The following is a 20,193-nucleotide window of genomic DNA, read 5'->3' on the forward strand; positions in this document are numbered from 1 at the left end:
GTGGATGACATGTTGTGGAGACAGAAAAGTGATGGTTTTGAATTTACAGGAGGCTGAGTGAATGGCTGATCATCTAGTTCTTGTAGCAGCTTCAGTTTACGCCTTGTTGGGGTAAGTCTGTTTTGGTCATACATCAGACTAAGAGCAAATCCTTAGTCTTGGGACACAGACTTTACTCATAACTCTTTTCATTTTCATTGGAAAGCACATGATGTTTATCAAACCCCTCTAAAATTTGCGATTCAAATTCTAATCTCTGTCCCTCAGGTGACAACAATTAAAATCTCTGTTTAACTTTCTCTAGCATTCAGCTGTTGCTTTTACCAGGCTCTTTTGAGTCTCCCTTGCAAATGCACATTTCAGGGGTCAGGCAAAGATCTGAGGCAAACTTATATGCACATGTAGCATTTTGCCCACAGGTCCTTCTTTCTGAGATTTCGGTCTTTTCACTGCTTCATCTGAAACCTCAAGCCAATATAACCATGTATTACATTTGGATTCTACTGACTTCTTCTGCATGGATTGTTAAGTAGCCACAGACATTACCAGCACCATTCACTTCTTTCAAGACTTGAATAATTTCTAGTTTTTGCTTCCTTTCGTTCAATCTTCAGTGTGTGTGTGTGTGTGTGTGTGTGTGTGTGTGTGTGTTTCTCCAGATTTTTCTTTGATTTCCGATACAAACTACTCCACCATTCCTGTAATTGCAACCTCATCTCACTAACTTTTGCCGAGTTTTCTGCATGGTTTGGTGGACAGTACCAATCATCAAGTCTTCAAGATCCAAGAGCCTGAACTTTCAAATATAAACTGTGGCTTCCATTTCAGTGGCTCTTTCCCTTCAATCACTTGCTTTGGGAGAAGTCAGTTTCCACTGTGTAAGTAGCCCTATGGAGAGGCCATGTGGCAAGGAACAGAGGTCTCCTGAGAACAGCCACATGAATGAGCTTGGAAGTGAATCCTCCATTCCCAGTCAAGTTCATGCCTTGACTGCAAGCTCATGAGAGAGCCTGAGCCAGAACCATTCCAATAAGCCATTCCCAGATTATTGACCTCCAAACTACATAGTAAATGCTTGTTGTCTTAAGGGACTAAGTTTTGGGATAATCTGTTACACAGCAATAGATAATACAAAGAGGTATACCAATAATTAGAGAAGAGAAGGGCAGCATTAATCTGTAAAAAAATGTTGGAGGATTTTGTAGGCTTTGCTCATTCTTAAGGCATTTCTCTTCTGAGATCCAATCTTTATGGAAAGAGGCTTTCTGCTTCCTCATCTGGAAAGAGACTGGGGAGGTTCCCAAAAAGGTAGCAAAAATATCACAATAACTATGTATAAAGCAGGTGGGTCCTTGAAATATTCGGGGGACCACTCTGTAAAGTATGTAACTGTCTCACCACTATGCTGTACATCTGAAACTAATACAGAATAATAGTGCATGTAAATTGTAATTGAAAAATAAAAGGATTTTTAAAGATAAAAAAGAGCCTAACTATATAGATGTTTATTTACAACTTCCAACTCAAAGTTCTAGCTATTCAAGCTCCAAGCTCAGCACCCCAGTATTGAATTGATTCTTTTGCATGCCCATAGATAGGGATATATTGACAATTCTGTTATTTTTTTTTCTTGACAGTGATTCTTGATTTTCTTTATATTACTAAGAAAATTTCACCTCAGCATTCCTCAGGCTTAGAGAAACATGGCATTGGCTCTCATTTTTACTGAGTCCTCCGGGCCAGCATTTTCTGGAATTGTTCCACGACCATTCCAAATCTGGACTGAAAACTACAGCTGGAAGGAACACATGGCAGGTTCCAGGTGCTAGTTGTTTTTCTCAAATGAGTTAAAAACTTCGGGGGTATTTTTAGAGTAGCTGAAAACATATGATCTCTATCTTGCGAGATGGCTAATATTTTTAAAGTTGTTAATAAACAAAATGTATTTATAAAACAATGTATTACTCCATTAAAAAACAAAAACAACTGTGCTCACATCATTCCATTACACTATGAAGAGTGCTCCACTAGGGAAGAAAAGCTTTCTCTGATGCCACCCTGTCAGCCATGATAATTAAGCAAGCCTTATACTCTTACCCATTAATATTTGTATACTTGTCTTTTATTTCTCCCTACAAACACTACAAATTCTTAAAGCCTCAGCCTTTATTCTACATTATCCACATAGCCTTTGGTGAGGGCACCAAAAAGGATCTGAATTCCCCTACTAGAATGTAATACTTTCAGTTAAGGATCATTTCTTGTTATCAAAGCAGTTAGAGTTAAGAAACTAGCCCTTAGAGTGAGACAGACCACACTTCAAGTGCAAAATCTGTCACTTTCTATGCAAATTTTGGATTTTCTACAACTTTCTGTAAACTGTACATAATTAGAGATAAAAATAATCCCTACCTCATTTGGTTGTCATGAGGATGAGATATGGTAAGGCATATAAAACTTTGTGACAGTTCCTGCCATATTGTTATTATTATTATCATTGTTGTTATCTTGTTCCACAGAAAAAGCCCAATAAACAACAACCTAATTGAGTGTGAAAAAAGCAAAGAGATTAAGAAGTACAAACTAGTAGTAATAAAATAGTCATGAAGATTTAAAGTACAGGATAGGGAATATAGTCAATAATAATGTAACAACTAAATATGGTGCCAGGGGCGTACTCAAAATATTGGTAGGATCACTTTGTAAATTATGTGACTGTCTAACGACTATACTCTACATATGCAAATAGCATAACATTGAATGTCAACTGTAATTAAAAATTATTTTTTTAATAAGAAAATTGAGTCTTATAAAGAGTTGCAAAGACCACAAAGACAATAATGAAAAGAACTGTGATTCAAACCCAGGTCTTCTGACATCAATGCCCATGTGCTCAACCACTAAACCATATGGATGTCTGGTTTTATCATACTTTCTTTGTTTTAGTTTGAATATGTCATTTCACTTTTAATTTCAGCAATTAATAAAATGCAAATGTTGTCTTAGAAGAAAAACAACTGCTTACATCAGCATTCATTGAATTATGTGCTATTTTGGTGGAAGAGAAAAACACAAATTATGAAAGCAAGTTATAATAAAAAATAATAATTATAAGAAGCACTATGAAAAAAAAGCTAAGAAAGAGAATCAGTGAGGAACCTGTTTTTGATAGGGAAGGCCTCTTGAAGATGATGACATGTAAGTTGAGTCTTAAGAGATGGGAAGCATTCAGTCACATAAAAAATGGGGAGAACAGCATTCCAGGCAGAGAAATAGCATGTATAAAGGTCCTAAGGTAGACAGGTATGTGAACCTTCTATGAACTAAAAGACCACCAATGTGTTGGTGCAGAATGAGTAAGGGTAGAGTAGCACCAGATTCAATCAGAAATAGCAGAGGCCAAACACAGAGTAGAAAGTTTGACTTTTTGTCTAAGTGCAAAGAGAAGACACTAAAGGGCTTTAAGCAAAAGAATGACAAGATCTTCAGACCTACTCAATCCATGACTCACAAAAACAATTTGAATTTGAAGGAGGATAAGAATTTCTGAAAATATCTGGAACTTGTTGTTTAGAGAAACTAAAAGTGTACATTGTAGAATAAAATACTTTCCATTATGACTGAAGTTATTGATTGCCAAAAAACCAAAAATCCTTTTGGCATACTTAAAGATTTCATCCATTTCTCTTCCTTTTGCACATGTCATGCATAGGTACGGAATACTGAGACCCACTTAAAACAGAAAAAGACAAGAGTCAGTGAGCTAGGGAAGAAGAGTACTTTGGAAAGATGGCATGATGACAGCTGTGAGGGCACATTACGGGAGTGCATATCTGAGCTATGAGGACCACATGAGATGAGAGATGATTTGGAAGATGTTGCAGGAGAAATGTCTTACAAAAAGCAAGGGCAGGATTCTAGTACAAGATCGTGAGATGTTGGACATTCTAACATAAATGCCATAAGGAGACTTAAAAAAAATGTGAATTTATATAACAGGTAATTATCTTTACAAGGCAATTTCCCCTAAGGGAGACATATCTTTGCCATTGGAAAGTTCTTCCTAGAATGTTGGGGCTTATTCTCTCTTGAAGCTGCTTCTCTCCCTTTATATTCTTTTTTTTCTTTCTTTAGTTGCTTCATATCAGTGACTCTCTTGGTACCAATTAAGGCCATTGTCATTAATATCATGAAGTGTTTCTATTTTCCCATGATGTACTAAATAATTAACAATATTTCCTCCCTCAAAGAAATTTACTCCTAAAGAAAAGCGTATGGAGAAGTGGTGGCATGTCACACAGCAAAGTCTTACTAGCAATTCCCCTTTACCTGTTCACTGATGACAGACTGCGTTAAAAGTCTACATAATAGCTGGGCTTTCCCAAATGTGTCAGGGTTGTTGTTTTTATGTTTTAAATTGTATTACTATGAGATAGTATGTGTCACAAGAACAGCTTTGGAGTTAGTTTTAACATTTTTTTCTTGAAGAGTGAATAGCTTATTAAATGTCAGCTATAAACTTTATGACAACTAATATCTTTCATTTCATAGCAGCTGATAATAAGTAAGAGCAAAAATGGTGAATACCTACTGTTGCCAGGTAACTGCATCCACTGTGCTTCCTGCCACCTTCATGAATCTGTAAGAAAGAAAAAGAACAGATATTGTGACTTGAAGTAAACCATATCCCCAGGGTTAAAATGAAATAAGCTAAGACATAGATCAGGCCAATGCCTCGGCCACTATGCTTTCTGGGAGGGTCCACAGCCACAGACGGCCTATGCACAGCTATTGAAAGTTAAACCGTGCAGAAAGTGAAGGTAATTACTTTCAGCTATTCACACATCTTCACCATCTGGAGCTTAACCCCATAGGATATTTCACCTATGTCTGTCTTCCCAAGACCATGCCTGATAGCTATCACAATGCTTTCCCTATGACCAAAGCTTACCTGTCCCATTTTGTGTTCTTGAAGAACTCTGAGATCCACTAGAAAATAAATAAATGATAACATTTCTCAAGGATGGCAATACAATAAATGCCTCTGAAATACCTCAGACTTTTCCTTTTGAAGAGAGCATAAGAAAGCCCAACTTACGTATACAGGTCTAAAGCGCTACTATCAGATATACCCCAGTGATGGTTGTTACACCTGTCTGAATGCAGACACCTGAGCACCACACAGAGAAATCTAACCATTTCTAGAGCAGCTGAGTAGAGAAGTGAGTGTCATCTGACAAGCATGCTCAGTTGAAAGGGAAATCAGACCTGTTCCCTGCAAAGCATACAGCCAAGTCTTGCTAACAGTGTCCCATGCTTCTGTGCTACTGGTGGTTCCATAGAAACCAAGGCCAAGGAGAAAGCACCTGAGGCCTCACAGATGTCACAGGGTATCATAAACTGTAAGTCTGTGAATAACTTTTTTAGTGAGCTGCCTCCTTCTCCCATCCACAGGTTGTGAGAGCATGCACTGACATGGCTATTATTATTTGAAAGAATTACCACCCAGACACAGGAAATCAAAAAACATCTTAATTCTTCAAGGTATTCCTTTCAACCCTGAGACCCTGAAGGAAACATTTTCTTCAGACAGAAACAACCTTCAACCAGTACTTCGTAATTAAAGAACTCTTCCACTAGGAAGGGAGATGGTGTTTTGTTAGGAAGGCCCTATATCTGTTTTACCCCAGGATAACCTTGCCAGGTGTACTCATGGGCAAAGGGGGTGCTGTATGTTGCCCACACAGAGGTTCTGCTTTGCTATGAAGTTAAAAGAGGACTGATTTTCTGTAGGACTAGGTGAGAGGTAGAGAGAGAATACCAGGACTACTCTTAGTATCAGAGTAGAGTTTATAAAAGAATCTGAAGAGGAATGAGAGGAGGGAGAGAGGGATGGAGATGAGGAAAGGGGAGAGGAGGAGAGAAGGGGAGGAGGAGGAGGAGGAAAAAGAAAAGGAAATGAAATGAACAGGAGGAGGAGCAAGAGAAGTGGAGGAAAGTCTTGTGTATTCTATTTTCCACTTTGCATTGCTGCCTCTGAGTCAGTAAGTATGCAATCAGCTAACTGCTTGCATGGTGGGGGGGGGGGGATGAAAGAACACAGGGAGAATCAAAACAGGTTAGCATCCAAAATGCTATCCCTGCCATATGTATATTCTCAGCAGTGGGGACCTGATAATAACCTACAAGTTGGATCACCCAAAAATGAAGAGGGGGAGATAAAATTGCACACTGCTTCCCAGGATTTTTTTTTAATTTTTAAATTTTATTTAGAAAATTAACTTTAACATGTTGACATTGATCAATAAGAGTACATACGTTTCAGATAAACATTTCTATAGCATTTGAACTGTTGATTATGTCAACAGTGTTGACCCATCACTCAAAGTCAATTTTCTGTCATCTTATATTTGTCCCTCTTTACACCCTTCCCCTCACATCCTCTTCCCCCTGGTAACCACTTCACTTTTATCTATGTCCATGAGTCTCAGTTTGCTATCCCACCTATGTATGAATCATACAGATCTTAGCTTTTTCTGATTTGCTTATTTCACTCAGTATAACGTTCTCAAGGTTCATCCATGTTGTCATAAATGTCACTATGTCATCATTTCTTATGGCTGAGTAATATTCTATTGTATATATGTACCACATCTTCTTTATCTAATCCTCTATCATGGGACATTTTGATTGTTTCCATGTCTTGGCCACTGTAAATAATGCTGTGATGAACATGGGAGTGCATGTGTCTTTACATACTAATGTTTTCAAGTTTTGGGTGTTTATACCCAGTAGAGAGATTCCTGGGTCATATGGTAGTTCTATTCTTAATTTTTTGAGGAACCACCATACTTTCTTCCATAATGGTTGTACTAATTTGCATTCCACCAGCAGTGAATGAGGGTTCCTTTTTCTCCACAGCCTCTCTAACACTTGTTAGTACCTGTTTTGTTGATAATAGCCAATCTAAGAGGTGTTAGGTGGTATTTTATTGTAGTTTTGATTTGCATTTCTTAAATAGTTAGCAAAGATGAGCATCTTTTCATATGTCTGTTGGTCATTTGTAAGTCTTCTTGGGAGAAGTGTCTGTTCAGGTCCTCTCCCCATTTTTAAATTGGATTGTTCACTTGATTGTTGCTAAGCTTGGTGAGTTCTTTATATTTTTTGGATATTAATCCCTTATCGAAGCTGTTTTTTACAAATATCACCTCTCATTTAGTTGGCTGCCTGTTTGTTTTGTTGTCAGTTTCTTTTGCTGCGCAGAAGGTTCTTAGTTTAAAATAGTCCCATTCATTTATTTTTGCCTTTACTTCCCTTGTCTTTGGGGTCAAATTCATAAGTAGTTTTCTATGGCTATTTTAAAAATTAAAAACCTAGACAAACTTATATATGAGTATTATTTTTTAAAAGAAATAAAATACTTAAATTATATTTACATGAGATTTACTCTTCCAAAATAATTTCTAAAGTCTCTGAAGCAATAATACTTTATGTAAAACTGTCTCCATTTACATAGAAAAATAACCATAATGAAAAATAACACTGACATTAATAGCGCTTTTTTGTTATGTTTTCAGCTTATGTGTATAATTTCACATAACTCTTAAAACAACGTTGGTAGGCACATATTCCTAATTTATAGTGGAGGAGGCTAAGACTTACAGAGGTCATGTGACTTGCTCAAATTCACAGAGTGAGTATGGACTAACCCAGGTTCTCTGATTCCAAACTCTACCCTTTCAAAGACCCTGTGCTACCTCCAAAGGTGTTTTCACTGAGGCCGCAAAGTATAGTAGAACTCTTAGATGTAAAAAATTAGTTGCATTTTTGTCTTGAGAAAATACTACCATATTTATCAGAAAAAGCAAAAAGGCCCGAGCACCTTCTTTGCTTGTTGGCTTCCTCTTACAGACTTGAGCATTTCAGTGCCTGTTTATAAGACAAGGTGCTAAAGCAGGTTTCGTTTTTTCTTCTCTTTTCTTATTATAAATTTTTATTAATTTTAATGGGGCAACATCAATAAATCAGGGTACATATGTTCAAAGAAAACATCTCCAGGTTATCTTGTCATTCAATTATGTTGCATACCCATCACCCAAAGTCAGATTGTCCTCCGTCACCTTCTATCTAATTTTCTTTGTGCCCCTCCCCCTCCCCTTCCCCTCTCTCTCCCTCTCCTCCTCCCCTCCCACTACCCCCCCCTGTAACCATGATACTTTTGTCCATGACTCTTAGTCTCGGTTTTTATGTCCCATTTATGTATGAAATCATGCAGTTCTTAGTTTTTTTCTGATTTACTTATTTCACTCCGTATAATGTTATCAAGATCCATCCATTTTGTTGTAAATGATCCGATGTCATCATTTCTTATGGCTGAGTAGTATTCCATAGGGTATATGTGCCACATCTTCTTTATCCAGTCATCTATTGAAAGACTTTTTGGTTGTCTTGGCCACTGTGAACAATGCTACAATAAACATGGGGCTACATGTGTCTTTACGTATCAATGTCTCTGAGTTTTGGGAATATATACTCAGTAGAGGGATTTAAAGCAGGTTTCAAAAGGTGACTGACTCAGGGCCTCTGCTGTAAGACAACCACAATAAAGTCAGGAAGAGAGACGCTGAGACCATTAGCTATCAGAGTCCCCGTATGCACACTGCTGCTGTGAACTAACTGCTGTGGAAGAGCAGTCCAGGGAGCAGGCAGCGCTACCTTCTGTGGCATTAGAAGCAGGCTAAGCATTGAGAAAAGCTTCACATCGCAGGTGACATTACAACTGTCACTGAAAGAAGAGTAGACTTTTGCCATGCAGAGCAGGTGAGATGTAGGAACAGCTTGAACAAAGCAAGGAAGAATCAAGGTGAGTGTATTCCCAGGAGACCAGCTTGTGATGCTAACATGTCTGGCCTTTATCCTGTGACAATTAAGTACAAGTCCACATTCTATTTATCTTTCTTTTACTAGCACTCAACATATAAATTATAAAATGTAGCTGGCTTGTCCTTCATGTATATTTGTTAGATATTATTCTGTGTTTAAACAAGAGAGGGAGTGTTAGGATCAGATACGAATTTTAGGAAGCTCATTCTGGTTAGGGTACAGGTGAAAGGTACTGGTGTGGACAAACTGGCAGGAGATGAATGTAGAAGTTGGGAAACTTTGAAACATGAGAATAAAGGACAACAACTGAGAAACACTATTGGAACACTTAAGAGGACTTGGCAGGTGTGTTTAAGTGGGGGAAGGTGTATAAGAGAGGATACTGTAGTTTTTTTAAACTTTAAAAAAATTTTAAATTACGGTTTACATTCAATATGATTCTGTATTAGTTTCAGGTATACAGCATAGTAGTTAGACAATCATACACTTTATAAAGTGTTTTACCAATATTTCCATACCCATCTGATACTATACATAGTTATTACAAGTATTATTAACTGTATTCCCTATGCTTTACTTTACATCCTTGTGTCTCTTTTGTAACTACCAATTTGTACTTCTTAATTCCTTACCTTTTCATCCAGTCCCCCAACCCCACTCCCCTTTGGGAACCGGACCCTGAAGTTTGAATTGCCATAGTGCCATTGCCCACATAGGCAACACACAAATAGACTTTTGAGGCTGATGTTGGTGAACTTATTCAAATCCTCCTGACTATGTCTCAGAACTTAAGGTAGATAGTTACTGATGATAAGCTATGTATTCACAGAAAATTAGGAGGAAAAATAATTATTAATGCTTTGTTTGGCTAAAAGGCTGTAGGCAGGCAATTAAAAATATATCAAAGGCAGGGTACAGGGAACAGATGGACAGCTGTCAGAAGGGAAGGGAAGAGGGGATGGGATGAAAGAAAGTGAAAGGATTAGTAAAAAATGTATATACATAACACATATAAACAGACAACAGGGTAGCAATAACCAGAGGGAAAAGGGAGGTGGAGGTTGGCGGAGGGGGGTAAAGGGGAAAACAGGCGTGGGAAGAGGCTTTGCCTAGGGCATGGGGGGCAAGATGGGGTGTGTAGAGGGTTTTATATTGAGTGGGACACCTGAAACCATGTCAACACAATAAATTAAAAACAAAAATTAAAAAAAGGGAAAAAAGATGAATGCATGAATAAGTGGAGCAGCAGAATAGGAAAATAAGAATATATCTAATTTGGCATTTTAGAAGGTGAAAAATGGTTCTTTATGGTACTAAATTCTGAAGATCTTCATATGCATTGGATAGTTTGTCCTGCTATAGGTTGACAATTAACTCCTTAAATAACCTTACATTATCAAATGTGGCATTATATATAGAATGAGAAAACTAGAGTTAAAAACATTTAAAGTAATGCTATTTTCTCCTCACATCCCTCAAAGAAAATCTATAAAATCTATAATTAAAAATAAAATTTAATGAACCCACATATAGAATACTATATAGTTTACAGAGAAATATTTTAAAATTGAATATAAGAAAAGACCTACCATTATCCTGGACAGGAAAATCAATTATTCTTCTTAAACTAATTTATGGGTTTAATAAAATTCTAATAAAAAAATCCCAGCAGATATTTTGAAACTTTATTAAATCATTCTAACATTCATCTGAAGAAGCCAAGAAAATTCTGAAAAACTGGAATAATGAAGGGACATCTATGTGATCTACCATTTATTAAAATATGCCATAAAAGTTGCAATGATTAAAATATCCCTAGCTCAGAAATTAGTACAGAGATCTATGGAACAGAATTTTTTTTTAAGATTTATATATAAGAATTTATTACAAGGAAGAGTTTAGTATATGAAAAAGTCAAAGCATTTTTGAAATATGGGACTGTGACTATTTGAAAAAAGTTAAAGTCATATCCTCACCTAATATCTTATTTTTTATAAAAATCAAAATAGTAAAATATAGTTTAGTTTCATTATATTTTAAAAAAATACTTCAATGATAACTTAATATTTTTAAACAAATGATATTATCTTCTTAACTTTAGTAGTATATTGCAGCAGTGAAAAAGCTGTTTTTGCTAACTTTGAGAAAACACCATAATTAGATGTGTTCACACGAAAATTGCTATAAACTATATTTTTGCTCTTTCCCTTTTAGCAAAATGATGAGACCAACTTCAAACATATGGAAAGATTTCTGCACTTATTACAAAGAGGAAAAATCTAATATGCAAATAATGTCAAAAAATATGCATGTCCAAGTACTACCAGGATGACCAGACAAACCCTTGCTTTCTGAGATGTATGAAAAAACTCATCTAAAATGGAGCAGATGTTTTGTTTTAAGACAGCCTCAAATGATATTAGTGAAACCCTAGAAATACAAAAACCAACCACAGAAACAACATATAAAGGAAACTGATCAGACAAAACTCCAACAAGTGGATATTATAGCCAAAGATTTTGAGCAAAGATTTTGAGGAATTCTCCACACCTACATTCTCCTTCCCTAAGAATTAAAGCTCTCTATAGCTACCCTGCATCTATATTGTTTCTATATTTTGTTTTCATTTTAAATTAAAGTATGGTTGGCATACACTATGGCATTAGTTTCAAATGGTTTTGTATCTATACTGGCAGTGTAGAGGACAAGTGCGAAAAGATCATAATTTTCTTTGTTCAAATCTAACATTGATGGATTCTTCTGCTCTCTAATTCTGCCTGTTTCTCAGAATTGGCCCAAACCACATAAATGAATAACTTCAACACAGCTGCAGAAAGCTCAGCAACAGTAATATTAGAGGTGGAATAACATGCACACTAGACTAGTGCTGTCAGAAGTAAAATACCATTGGGAAAGTGAAAATTCCATTTAGGGTCTGGTATTATCCAAGGATTTTCCACCATCCACTTTCATTCTAACCCCTAGATTTAGGTCTATGAAGGTACAAGTAAAAGATGACCCAGGATGTGAATAATGACAAGAGGGGAAGATCTTGGTTTTCCAAGGTTGGATGTCTCCACACCTGAATTATGAAGACTGACATTCTGGATGATTATCTCAGAGAACTGGCGGTGTTTGCCCTCATGCTGACATTCAGTTGTGCAAAGGAGGATAAGAGACAAGGGGCAGGGACCTGTATCAGAGGAAATTGGCCAGTGCCAGGCAGACCTTTCAGTATCGGGAAATCTTTCTCATTGGAGCCAATCTGCTGCTATGGAAAAGAACACAAAATATCCCCTTTCATTGTGAGAGTTCCTTTCCTCCCTCAAGAGACCCCAAATCTGGGAGAATTTCTTTCCTTTGTTATCCACCTGCACATATGACGCATCTGAAATACTGTTGAACCTTCTCTCCCAGGGCATATCACAGCTCTCTCTTATAATAAGGCACATCTTTATTCATGGTCTTTGGGGTTTGATTTCTACTTCTGGACCTCAGAGTGCAACCCTAAAAACTGGATTCTATATTTTTCTCCCAGGAAAGAGGATAAATCCTTCCCAGGGAACTAGATGTCTAAATGAGTACAAACTTCAATGAGAGGGGGCAGCTGATCTTCCTTCCCTTGTCTACAGGAGAATCTTTGGTTATGTAACTAACATGAATAAGATGTGGCAGCCATTCCACACAAAAGCCTAGAAAAAATTTGTGAGTAAAATATTCATTTAGAGTTAGAGAAAACCAGGCATCTTCCATTTGGTCCAAAGCCAGTTAGTTTTCCACGGCTAATTATATACTGAGCTACACTAGGTACTGCATTGAACAAATAAAATATTCACACCTTTCTTTCTCTTTCTCTTTCTCTCCCTCCTTTCAAGCCTCCCTCCCTGTTCCCTGTATTCCCCCTTCTTTTCTTCTTTTTTTTTTTTGTATTTTTCTGAAGCTGGAAACGGGGAGAGACAGTCAGACAGACTCCCGCATGCGCCCGACCGGGATCCACCCGGCACGCCCACAATGGGCGAAGCTCTGCCCACCAGGGGGCGATGCTCTGCCTCTCCGGGGCGTCGCTCTGCCGCGACCAGAGCCACTCTAGCGCCTGGGGCAGAGGCCAAGGAGCCATCCCCAGCGCCCGGGCTATCCTTGCTCCAATGGAGCCTTGGCTGCTGGAGGGGAAGAGAGAGACAGAGAGGAAGGAGGGGGCGGGGGTGGAGAAGCAAATGGGCGCTTCTCCTATGTGCCCTGGCTGGGAATCGAACCCGGGTCCCCCGCACGCCAGGCCGACGCTCTACCGCTGAGCCAACCAGCCAGGGCCACCTTCTTTTCTTCTTTTCCTACCCCTATTTATATATAATTGTATATTGGCAGGAGGTTGATAGGTTTCCCTTCTAGCTTAAATCCCCTTAATTTTATACATTTATAGAGCTGTTCATGTACAGGAACTAGAGATGGGCAAAGCTCTTCAACCAATCTCTCTTATGAATAAGTTACACCCATCTGGTTTAATTTAAGAAGGTTCTTGAATGAAGAAAGGAAAAAATAAGTTAGCTACCACTTGCCGACACACACTTGGTGAGCAGTTTATATAGTATAAAACCTTATGAGGTTGGTGTTGTCACTTTCCTTTTATAGACAAAGAAACAGTGCTCAGGATCATCCAGGTACAAGGCTGCAGAGCTGAGATTCAAACTCAGTTCTGATTCTAAAGCGGAGAGGACAAATTTGTGATATATGTGGTACTGCTCCCTTTTTCTGAGACCACAGTAGATAGTGGTAATAAATCCCAATACTCTCTCACTAATCTCAGAATTGGCCCAAAAATCCTTCCCAAGACAGGGTTCCAGGCACTTTTACCAGGAACTGGCCTCCAAGATGAAGCCTATTTGCTGCTAATGAGGGGGTGGTAGGAGAAAGGAAGCTACATAGGACAATGTCTGGAACTAAATGGAGGCAGATGTGAGACAATAATACACAAAGGACAATGGTTTACTTGATGAGAATGAAGACAAATGGCAGGGATGTGGGGGATGATGAGAGAAGATGTTGAAACAGCTCTGGAAGCAATGGCCGGAGCTGGAAGATGCTGGTTAGGGGAATATTTTGACAGACGTGTTCTGACAGTCTAAAATGCTCCTGAGGAAGTCATAAAGACTTGGATACAGCAAAGAAGGCTATAACTGACCTGATATGATTTGCCCTGGCTGTGGAGCCTGGTAGGAAGGGGGAAAAATGCATCAAGATGTTACGACAAATTTCACACGGAAAAGCAAACTTTCCAAAAGCTCAAGCCCTGTAATGAAGTTGTGTCTAAGAGAGTGAACACTGTGGAACTAAGGTGAGGAAGAATTACAGTTTTCTAGTTTGCTGGACTGAGTGGCTTCATTCAAGGATGAAGATTCAAACAAACAGCACCTCACACATGGTCCCAGAGTCAGACTGATGTCTAATTGAAGACCTGGCACCATAGCTTATTAGCTATGTGACCTTGGGTGAGTTGTTTAACCTCCCTGAACCATTTCAAACACAGAGAACAGCAACTACTTCCCAAAGGTTTTGTGAAGATGAACTAGATGACATACATGAAGGAACACAGGTACTGACAGTATATTGTTGGCACTCAATAAATGTGAGCTTGGTAAATAATTTAACGTCTGTGCATCTCCATTCCTTGATCTGTAAAATAAAAATAATAAAACCTGCTCTGCCTCTCTTACAGGGCAGTGGTTCTCACACTTTGATGTGCAAAGAATCTCTTTGGGTCCCTGTTCAAAATGCCAATATCTAGGAGACTCTTGTCTCCTAAATCCCATGTGACTTTGACATTAGAGGAAAAGAGGAGCAGCATCCTTAATCACAACGGCAATAACTGATAACTTTGGGCTTGGGTAAGTAATTAAGTTGTTTCTCTAATCAGGAAAGAAGTCCTTTCCAGAAAAAAAATATGTATATATGAAAATAAGTTTAGAAGTAGCCATTAACACAATTCTCAGCTAGGGAGCAGACCTCTGCAGTAGCCAGTGTCCTTTTGTTAATGAGCACTGAACAGCTGCTGGGAGTCTTTACTTCCCTAGAGCCTTAGATAAAAATTCTCTTCTTATGTACTAGGAAGAATAAATTGTTCTTTCCTCCTGTATTTGGTCAAATCATATAACTTTCATAGTTGAAATAAAACAACAGTTACTAGGTAGGACATTGTAATAATTTGTGCCATCAAATTGTCCCTAGCAGTACATCTTCCCACTACAAACTAGAATTTGGTAGCTAAGCAGGCTTCTAGGCAGGAGGCAGAGTGGTGATCACTCTCGTTATACTGACGTGTTATTGTAGCACATATTTCTAGTTTCAATCCTTTCTCAGTTCTCAGAACTACTTAAAAGGCTATATCAAGCCCTGGCCGGTTGGCTCAGCGGTAGAGCGTCAGCCTAGCGTGCGGAGGACCCGGGTTCGATTCCCGGCCAGGGCACACAGGAGAAGCGCCCATTTGCTTCTCCACCCCTCCGCCGCGCTTTCCCCCTCTGTCTCTCTCTTCCCCTCCCGCAGCCAAGGCTCCATTGGAGCAAAAATGGCCCGGGCGCTGGGGATGGCTCTGTGGCCTCTGCCCCAGGCGCTAGAGTGGCTCTGGTCGCAACATGGCGATGCCCAGGATGGGCAGAGCATCGCCCCCTGGTGGGCAGAGCGTCGCCCCTGGTGGGCGTGCCGGGTGGACCCCGGTCGGGCGCATGCGGGAGTCTGTCTGACTGTCTCTCCCTGTTTCCAGCTTCAGAAAAATGAAAAAAAAAAAAAAAAAAAAAAAAGGCTATATCAAATCATACTCCAAAAAAGCAGTTAGAAAAAACCAATCGTTTCATTTTTGAAATACATTTCTTAAAAATGGTGGCTAACATTTCTTTATGTGTCAACTGTCCCAGAAACTGTGCTGAGTTCTTTAAATTCGTTATCTCATTTAACTTCACAACAAGTCTAAGAAATAGGTAATTTCATTAGTCCCATTGTACGGCTGAGAAAACTAAAGTTTTAGAAAGATTAAGTAATTTCTCAAGATGACCTAGCAAGTGGCCAGCCCAGGTTTTCAAACTGCATGCCCTTCACCAATCTGCTTAGTTCTCTTCCCCCAATCCTGCTATATTGATTCACCACAGTAGAAAACAGAAGGCTGCTGTTTCAAAAGGTCTTTTTGGAGGAAGAGATCTATGAAGTAAAAAATCCCTATGGCCCACAAAAGTCACAAGGAGAGCCTGTGTATAGGAACATAATGAGTTTCCATTCTCATCCACCCATACAACCTTCATTATTATCTATGCTTTGGGTGTAAGTGGAGTCTACAAATCAACATTAGGCACTTAGTAGAAGTACTGGTAATTAGACACAACTGAAGATACAAATTCTGGATTAAAAAGCATTTTCTTTTCCATTTCTGGTTTATAGACGATTGAGCAAATAACAAACATCTGCGTGCTTTTTGTTTTCTCATTCCCTTCTGCTTTTATCTTCTCTGCCCAAAGTAGAATGCTTCCCATAGCTCTCTGGGCCATCATGGGAGCTAAAGGCCCTGTCTAGCTTTCTGTTCTAACACAGGTTCAGATTAGAATATTCCACTAGCAACTCTGCAATGTTAAGATAACTTCTATTATTCATTCATTTATTCAACAAATTTGAGCACCTACTAATACTAGGCTTTTTGCCAGCACTGCATATATATAGGCAAATACAACAAACAAATTTACCACCTTCATGGAGCTCATAATCTATAACCAACAAATAAATAATAAGTATGCAGTTACAGATTGTGATAAATGACATGAAGAGACCTGACCGCGTGAGCTGATGGAGAATTACGTAGCTAGCTTACTCAAGAAAGGACCCTGACACAGGAGGAGAAACCTGGCATGTGGCAAGCAGAGAGAATACTTTGGAGTCTAGGTAGAAAGAAGAGCCTATGGCAAGGCCCCCCAAATAAAGAGAAGCTCAGCACACACTAGGTCACTCGGGCCTGAGTGAACTAAGAGAAAAGGAAAGCTGGAAAAGACGAGAATGAAGAGTTGGGCATTGCAGAGCCTTGTCAGACATGGTAAGGAGATTACATTTCATTCTAGAAGTAATAAAAAGTCTTTAAAGAGTCTTCAACAGTGACTGACATGTGAATTATTTTATAAAAGATTTTCTGGCAACTGAGTGGCAAATAGATTGGAGAGGACAAGAATGGAAGCAAAAAGAACCAATAACGAAGCTATTGAAATGGCCCAGGTCGTGAGTTCTCCAAATTGTAATTCTTTTGTTGTTATCTGTTCTACTGCCTCCCCTCACGTAAAGCAGGGCTCATACTCCAACTCAATGTGGTACAAACATGTTAGTGAAACACTGGTTCTTCAAGATGGTCTCTGAAAATAAGACTCCGGTCAAATAAACTTAAGAAATTCTGCATGCTAAATCCCCTTCTTAGAGATTCATAATGTAAACCAGTGGTCCCCAACCTTTTTGTGGGCCACAGACCGGTTTAATGTCAGAAAATATTTTCATGGACCGGCCTTTAGGGTGGGACGGATAAATGTATCACGTGACCGAGACAAGTGTCAAGAGTGAGTCTTAGAAGGATGTAACAGAGGGAATCTGGTCATTTTTTAAAACATTGTTTGGACTTAAATATAAATAAAACGGAAATAATGTAAGTTATTTATTCTTTTTCTGTGGACCGGTACCAAATGGCCCACAGACCAGTACCAGTCCGTGGCCCGGGGTTTGGGGACCACTGATGTAAACTAATGTATTAAAAGTTCTAGGAAGCATTTCAGTCAATTTGTATATCCCAGTATTTCTCAAACTTACTTAATTATGGAATCTTTTATTTTTTCCCCTCCACATGTTAATATCCTACAGAACTGATGTTCTCCAGAGCACACTTAGGAAATGCTACTATAAGTCATTCTAACCAAGAGTTAACCCCATGTTGCTTGGTTTACTGGGCCTCCTCTTCTCCTCCTCCCTATTATTTCAATGATTTAGACAATATTTTCTGACTTCACATATATTACATGAGGACATCAGCCTTTGTATGTCTTATTTTTTCTCATTTGTACTATTTTCTGTCAACTGTTCCTTTACTTTTACATTATAAAGGTTCATGAAGCTCTAAATCTTTTCAGTAAGCATAATTTTCTTCCTCTATGGATTAATTCCTCTATGTCAGTAATAGTTTGTCTCAAATTTTCTGTCTCTGTCTAAGCTCTGTGTATAAATTTTCTTGATTTTATCTTCCAATTCTTTTATTAGACTTTTTCTTTTGAAAGTTTTTTGGAGATATAATTTTATACCATATAATAAACCCTTTTAAGGGTTTAAATCAATAGTTTTAACATTATTTTTACAGAGTTGTGCAACCAATATAATCTATTGATAATTCTAGAATATTTAATTTTAAAAAGAAACCCCATTATCGATGAGCAGTCACTCTCCACGTCTGCACAATCTCCACCGGCCTCAAGCAACTACTAATCTACATTTTGCCTCTACAGATTTGTCTATTCTGGACATTTCATATAAAGAGAATCATGCAGTATTAGGCCTTCTTACAGTTAACATGTTTTCAAGGTTCATCCATTTTGTAACATGTATTGGTATTTCATTTCTTTTTATTATCAAATATTATAATATCCTCTCCTGACTCAGAGCCTATCTGCTAGGCAGATTGGCTGTCTCTTCCTAGAGCCCATATTCTCTGGGTTGCTGTTTCCTTACTCTGCTTAATCTGTTGCCAGGCTTCCATGTGTTTAGCTGTCTTATAGAAATCTTTCAAAATCTCTCATCTGTTGATGATCCCTCTTTTGTGCGTTTATTATTAGAGTTTGTTTTTTTTTATCAGTTTTTAATAGGAATTAGAATGTGGTTTCGGGAGAAAGTGAAGGAGCGTGGGCTCAGATCACTATCCTGAACTTGAATACCTAATATATCTTAAAACCATCCTTTGTTGTTCCAGAGATACTGAGCTGAGTATGAATGTATTTCATTTTGGTGTAACTTGCTTTTGAAAAGCTCTTTTCCTCCTCCACCATAATGGCATTTGAAAGAGAGATAACTATCCAAAGGGTAGAAGTCTTCCTTTATTAATTCCTTCCTTTGTCTCATGGCACTTTGCTGAGATATCCAGCAATAAATCATGACTGCCTTAACTTTGCTCCTCTCTTCTGCCATTTACCTTAACTCAGTCCTCCATCATCTCCCAGTGAAATAGACTCCTTACTGAGCTCTTCGATCTCTTACTTTTGACTTCGAAATCTATCTGGCACACAGAGTAAGTTAAGTAGACTCTAGTATATGTGGCTACCCTTGTAAATATCCTATAAGGGCTTTCTATTGTTCATATAATAAAATACACAATTGCTTTACCATGGTATACATGGTCCAGTAATGACGAGGTCCTTGCTTGCCTTATCTTATCTCCTATTACTCTCCTTTCGCTCACAATACTTCCCCGTTTTCTATTCCTCTTCCTCAGATGCCTTAAACTTGTTTCTGACTCAGGACATTGACAGACATAACTTAAAACCTCTACCTAGAACGTTCCACCTTCTACTCTTTGAACAGCTAGGTCTATCATTCCTTTGTTCCAGGCTTAATTAAGTAACTTGTTCCTCAGAAAAGTCTTCTCTGATCACATTGTCCAAATAGCTCTCCTAACCCAGGGTACCCTGATCATTTCCTTTGTAGAATTACATGCAATTTGTAATAATTGGTTTTCTTATGTACTATGGCTCTCTCTTGGTTTTATTCATCAACATATACTCAGAACTTAAGCAAGGATCAAGCACAAAATAGGAGTTCAACAAATATTTATTGAGAGGGAATTTAGTACTCATCTCCCTGTGATTTAAAGTTCTCTTTAAGGGCCTCAAAAGGAGCCTTAGTAAACATGCTTTCAATGAATATTTGTTTTTCTTGACACTACTGCATCATCATCATAAAAAAAAACAGATTAGGTCTTTATTGTAGCAGACATAGCAATGAACTCCAAATAAGTTAAAAAAGCTTAACATTGAAAATTAAAACATTTAAAAAGTCTAGATGAAAAAGAAATAGTGCCTTTATCCTAACTGTGTAAAGAAAGAAATAGAAAAGACTATCAATAAGAAAGCAGACAAGACTAATTATAGAAGTAATAAACTTCTGAAACAATAAAACATGTTTCAAATAAGGAAGCAATTGATTAAGATAAAATTGTAATTACATAGATGATGCATAAAAGTTTACAAAGGAAAAACAGAGGAAACTGTTCTAACCCTAAAGAGCAATTCTTCATGCCTTTAGATAAAATCAATTACTAGT

The 20,193-nt window shown here is 38.1% G+C and overlaps 1 protein-coding gene across 2 annotated transcripts in view; it reads right to left on the bottom strand.

The window, feature by feature from the left end:
- Nucleotides 1-20,193, bottom strand: part of HPSE2 (heparanase 2 (inactive)) — a 777,305-nt gene that overhangs the window by 221,670 nt on the left and 535,442 nt on the right. For both annotated transcript variants that reach the window (XM_066238979.1, XM_066238978.1), the window contains one exon: nt 4,592-4,639. In XM_066238979.1, the coding sequence (XP_066095076.1) occupies nt 4,592-4,639 (48 nt within the window). The remainder of the gene's footprint in view (nt 1-4,591; nt 4,640-20,193) is intronic.

Source organism: Saccopteryx bilineata, chromosome 7, assembly GCF_036850765.1.
Source record: "Saccopteryx bilineata isolate mSacBil1 chromosome 7, mSacBil1_pri_phased_curated, whole genome shotgun sequence".
NCBI classification, from domain to species: domain Eukaryota; kingdom Metazoa; phylum Chordata; class Mammalia; order Chiroptera; family Emballonuridae; genus Saccopteryx; species Saccopteryx bilineata.